Below are 6000 nucleotides of genomic sequence, written 5' to 3'. Positions count from 1 at the left end.
GAATGCTGTCACAATTAGGAGTTAGTGAAATACGTTCAGTACTGAGAATCAGAAGCAGGTTCTTTGAAGCTGATCTCTTCCCTTTAGGCAGAATCAAATATAAACCTCCCAGGTAGTGTGATATTGTTTTCTTTCATGAGATAGTCTGAGTTTTACAACAACTAAGACTTGAAAATTCTGACTCACAGAAAATTCTGACTTCCAGTCAGGCTCACAGGAAGGCAGCAGGAAGGGAGAATGAATTTCTTAGCCACTGTTAGTCAGTACTTGATCCTCACCATCAGAGCCTGGAGAAGATCTACCAGGGCTTCTGACAACACTCCCAGGGCCTCTGACTGGCACAACCAGGACCCAGTAGGGATATGGAAGTTGGGGTCCAGAAGTTCCTGTCTTCCCAGAGGCCTGGAATGTTGTTAAAAAATAGCGCACTGAAAATGTTTAACTTGTCTGCACACACTTTTGGCTTGTTCATGTTTTAATGTGTATTTTTATTTACAAAGTGAAATGATGTATAACATGATGCAGTTACAAACATTTGATATGTCCATTTTCATGAAAAAGTATATAAATATATTACAGGAAGTTCTAGATAGTAAACATTAGAAATTGATATAGTAAACATTTGCTACCTTTTTTTCTATGCCAATATTACTGTCATTTAAAGCTTAAATACTGGTTTCAAGTATCCCCTATAAAATAGCTCTAGTTTTTAAAAAATACTGGAAAATAATTTCACTATAAACAAGATTGGTGCATTAAAAATAGACTCAGTGTGTCTTTGTAACAATGTCAACTATAGTCAAATGCTGCCTTAATCATCCCTAAGATCTGCATTATTTGGTTAGTGTTAAAAAAATCTTTGATAATTATCACAGGTTGAAGTAGCCGTAAAAATACAGCATTTACCATTATTAATTGTTATTAAGAATGCCCCTCTAAGGTAGAGGAGAATAAGCATAATGATGTTTTATGGACTTACTGCCCTGTGATCTTTATTTTAAATAGACAGCAGGAGCATCTGCTGGAAGTTAGGAGAGAAATGGACAGACATCCAGAAGGCTGTTCTTGTCATGTCATTTCAGAGGCTGGGCCTGCTCTTTCTCCTCTTCTTCAGCTTGAAGACGTGTCAGGACATAAAGGATGACTTGATAGCAGAAAATATACTGATCCTATAGCCAACCCCCCAAAAAAAAGAAAAGAGGAAAAAAAAAGAGAGGGAGAGAAGACTTTAGATGTATAATGTGAATATATATGTATATATATATAGCTTCACCACTACTGGAAGTGATGCTAGAGTAATTTTGAAAATATGAAAAATTGTGTCATAGGGTTGAATGTAAGAAGCAGGACACAGAATTGTGCACTGTCACAAAAATTATAAGAAACAGAAACCAGATTGACAAAATGTGGAGGGAAGAAGCCTTGGGGGTGGGTGATGAGTGCTAACTGAAGTTGTCTCTGATGGGTGGACCACTTCTATTTTTTCGTGCTTTGGTAATTTTTATGATTTGCTTTTATAATGGAAAAATAAACTTCCTACAAAATTTCCTCTAGACTTATTGAACTCATCTTGATGTTTTGAAATGTCAAGAAATTAATACCCAAGAAACTACACAAAATAACTGTCTTTAAATATTTTGGAACAAAAGAATATTTTTGATTTGAAAAATCAATGCTTTTTGAAAATTAACTTTTTCAGTGAAATTAACTCTCTATTAAGTTGATAGTGTAGGGATCTGAGTTTTCCTGTTATTTGGCAAGGAATTAATGAGCCTGAAAATAAATGGGAAAAATTCACAGTATAGTAAGTGGAAAGTAACAGTAATAACTACAGTTGAATCTCATTTAAAACAGTTGTGTGCATGCGAGCACACACACTGTGCACTAAAGAATGTTCGGAATATTGCCTAAAATGTTAACAACTCTGAAGAAGAGGAATACAAGTAACCCTTTTATTTCCTTTTGCCCATCTGAATTTTAATTTGCCCACATTTTCCACACGTTTATCCTCGACTTTCTCTCACACCACAAACAATCCATTAGCAAACACTTCACATAATGCCCTTTTCTCCCTATATCCACACTCACCACTCCAATCTGGGCCACCACTGCTTGCTACCTAACCAACCTCTTGCTTCTAACCCTGCACCCTCCTTCCTAATTCAATTTGGTCTTGTTTTAACACAGCAGCCAGAGTGGTCCTTTAAAATGGGAGTCAGATCATGTCATTCTATACAGACAATCCTGCGATGGCCCCATCTTACTCAGAGGAAAGCTCAGGCCCTGGCCCCGTCACCTCCCCTCGCATTTCCCCTCCTGCTGCCTCCACCTCAGACACCCTGGCCATGATTATTCTCGAACACACAAGACCCACTCCCACCTTGGACCTCCTCGCAGGTGGTTCTGTCTGCCTGAAAGGCTCTTACCCCCAGACATCTGCGTGACCACCTGCTTCACGTCCTTCAAATCTTTGCTCAAGGGTTACGTCCTCAGTGGTGCCACTCTATTTAAAATAGCACCCCAACCTGCCATGACTCATCCTCTTTACCCTACTCTTTTTCCCTCTAAAGCACTTATCAATTTCAAAGATCCTATATCGTTTACTCAGTTAATGGGTTTATTATCTGCCTTCCTCATCACCATCCACTAGATCTTCGTTATTCCATCAGGGATCTTCATCTTATTCACTGATACGCTCCAAGCATCTAGAAGAGTGACTGGCATATAGTGGGCACTTAATAAACATCTGTTAAACAAGTGAACTTCCTGGGTCTAAAGAACTGCTTATACAGATCAGTATGTTTTTGTTACCTAGAAAAATATGACTGTGAATCAGCTTAATATTTAGGAGACTTAATTTGAATTAAAAAGGTATATGAAGGGAAAGTAGGCAAATTTAAATTTTAAAAATAGTAAACTTCTATATTCTTCAAGAGGTTGGGATAAATGAATTTATAGATATATGAAACTAGCTTCCACATCCCTCCCCCAATACAAACAAAAAGGATAATGGAACTATGCAGAGCAGACAGACACTCTAAGTAATGCAGTCCCTGGGAAGGACCCAAGTCTGTAGGTCAGTGGGTGATTTAACCCATGTTTTGACTTTAGGTAAGAGAAATGAAAATGATCAAAACAGAGGATAAATGAACACTTTCCCAAGAGTGCCTTCTCCAAGCTAAACAACTCCATCCTCCCTTCCTGCCTTCTGGTCAATGCTGTTGAATCCATTCCCTCTCAGGAAATTTCTGTAGCAAGAAGATTACCTTTTATCTCTTTTTTAGGTTAGAAATGGGGAAGGAATGCCACTAATTACATGCTATTTTGTACCACCCCCAATTTTTGCCCCCAATATACCATCCTATTCTCTGTAATCTATTCATTGTAGATATTACATTTCCTCATTTTTTAAGCTAAAAGGCAAAATTTAAAAATAGTCTAGAAATATTTTCACAAAAATCTTCATTAGAAGGCACCAGCCAACACTCACCTCTGTCTGAACCATTCCATGTCTTTGTAGTCTCATGCAGCGCACTAAATCAGAGATGTCAAACTGCCAAAGGAAACAGAGTCTGTACGTTAAATAAAAAGGATAACTGGGGCTTCCCTGGTGGCGCAGTGGTTGAGAGTACGCCTGCCGATGCAGGGGACGCGGGTTCGTGCCCCGGTCCGGGAAGATCCCACATGTCGCGGAGTGGCTGGGCCCGTGAGCCATGGCCGCTGAGCCCGCGCATCCGGAGCCTGTGCTCCGCAACGGGAGAGGCCACAACAGCGAAAGTCCCGTGTACCGCAAAACAAAAAACAAACAAACAAAAAAAGGATAACTGAATTTGAACCCCAAAGATTCACTAAGGAGTGGCTTACATGGATTTCTGCACCCCAATCTCCTTCCCCTTCCAGCAGTCTTGAGAAACTGTTCTGGACAAAATTAAGTTGGTGAACTGACTTTGCCATCATTTGATAATTTTATTTATGATTCTTTTTAAGAATTAGGAAGGTTATTCTATTTGAAAATCCCCAACAGAAATGCTCTTCCCTCTGAAATTTGACTAATTTCTAATATCTCCATTAAAAAAAAAAAGGCAAAGTATTTTTCCTACATTTTGCAGCTCAGAATAAAATTCCTGATCTTTTTATTTTCCCAAGGGAGAAACAGACTATTTCATTTGTCCTACTTAAATTATCATGAGAGTGTGAAGAGCAAGACAGAACTGTTTTTAGCAAATTCTTCAAGAGGTAATGATTTTAATTATATATTATGTGTACTAAGATATCCTAACATTCTAAGCATGATTTATACTAATTTAGGTTTTAAGTAAGATTATACTCTTACTAGCTTTGTTTACTTAGTAATAATTTTAAAAATTGGGAATAATTGTTTAGAGATAGACTATTTAGCATCAATTTGCATAACAAAGTATTTCCCACCTATAGATAACAATAACAAAATCCCAGTAAAATAAGTATCAGTTTGAAGTATTCTTCCTTCTTGATTATGGCCTATGCAGTTTTGAACATTTACTAAAATACAATTTGATGTAGTAAGAAAATTGTCATTCATACAAACTGATAAATAAAAAAAATTCCAAGTACTCACCTCAAGATCTTGACTGATTAATCCTAGAACCACATCTATGCATATCAGGGTCCCTGAACGTCCAATGCCGGCGCTGCAGTGTGTGGTGATTGGGCCCGATCTATGAATGTGTCTCATGCAAGAGATAAAAGTGAGCAAGTCGTCTGGCTGAGAAGGTGTATCATGGTCTGGCCAGGCAGTGAAATTCAGATGAGAAATATGTCGCACCTCTCCTGTCTGAAATTGTACAATAGGATAAGTAGGTAAAGGCATACTATGTTGTTCACATATAATTAGTTCTTCTTATTTTGTCCTTTTAAATTTTGACTTGGCCATTGGATTAGATACAAGGAAAAGTGAAAGACAGACTCCATCAAACAACACACTGAGGGCCTTTATCAAGGAGGTTACTAGATCCACACTTTAAATATTGGTAAAAACGACTTTTTGGAAACCCTAAAAGCAAATTTACGTTTTGATATGAATAGCAACCTTTTTGTAATGATCCCATTTCAAATTCACCTCAGATAAAAGCCACAGTCATTGCAGTGGCTTCAAAGTGCTACATGATGTGGCCCGGCTACCTCTCAGACCTAACCTCTTGCTCCTGGCCACTTTGCTCCAGCCATAGGGACCTCTCTGGTTCTTTAAAAATACTAGGCACAGTTCAGTCTCAGGGCCTTTGCATTTGCTCTTTCTGACTGAAATGCTTCCCCGCCACCAGATATCTCTGTGGTGATTTTTTCTCACAGCATCATCAACACCAGTATCTTTTCATTAGAAAGTAAGGTCCATGAGGTCAGGGATTTCCTTTTGTTTGTGTTGTTAACTTCTGAATCCCTATATTCCATAACAGGGCCTAAGCTCTATAAACATGTGTTGATTAAATAAACAAGTCATTTAAGGAATATTGAACAATTGTGCTAGCGTAAGTAATGGGTAGGCTGGTGTAAGTGAATAAGGAAGTATAACCTTTAATTCTTTGTAAAACCACAAATCAAAATTCATGAAGGAATTTCTCAGGCTATGTTTACATGCCACCAATAACACTGAGTCAGTAAGTTTTGTTTCTATGAAAGTAAAATTATTCTGTTTCTTTAACAAGTTAAAATGCCAATAGGAAACACATTAGTCAAACTGAGTATTACTGGGTGGAGGAAGGAAATAAGTGAGGGGGTGTGGAGGTGAAGAAACAGTAGCAGCTTTACTTAAGGTATACCCACTTATCTAATTCAAGCTAAATTTATTCAGTGCTTAGGTGGCTGCAATAGGAATTACCTGAATAACAAACATTTATGCTGTAATTGTTCCTGTGTTACCAAATGCGTTGTCTTTATGGGGGAATATTTGCTACTTAGAGGTTTTTAAAAAACAGTTTTATTGAGTCTACTTAGAGGTTTGACCTGAAAAATATGTTTCCAGCA

General features: G+C 37.9%; 1 protein-coding gene across 10 annotated transcripts in view; it reads right to left on the bottom strand.

Moving 5' to 3' along the window:
- Positions 1-461: 461 nt before the first annotated feature.
- The window catches only part of PTPN13 (protein tyrosine phosphatase non-receptor type 13), a 209904-nt gene continuing 204365 nt past the window's right edge, over positions 462-6000 (bottom strand). For 8 of the 10 annotated variants that reach the window (XM_059066385.2, XM_067036014.1, XM_059066374.2 and 5 more), the window contains 3 exons: positions 4598-4813; positions 3491-3553; positions 470-1169 (listed from right to left, as the gene is read on the bottom strand). In XM_059066385.2, the coding sequence (XP_058922368.1) occupies positions 1074-1169; positions 3491-3553; positions 4598-4813 (375 nt within the window). In that variant the 3' untranslated portion in view covers positions 470-1073. Of the gene's footprint in view, positions 1170-3490; positions 3554-4597; positions 4814-6000 lie in introns of all 10 variants that reach the window. The other 2 variants (XM_059066378.2, XM_067036011.1) reach the window with 1 other exon arrangement.

Source organism: Kogia breviceps, chromosome 6 (genome assembly GCF_026419965.1).
Source record: "Kogia breviceps isolate mKogBre1 chromosome 6, mKogBre1 haplotype 1, whole genome shotgun sequence".
In the NCBI taxonomy this organism is placed as follows: domain Eukaryota; kingdom Metazoa; phylum Chordata; class Mammalia; order Artiodactyla; family Physeteridae; genus Kogia; species Kogia breviceps.
This window is presented reverse-complemented; position numbering and strand designations above follow the sequence as displayed.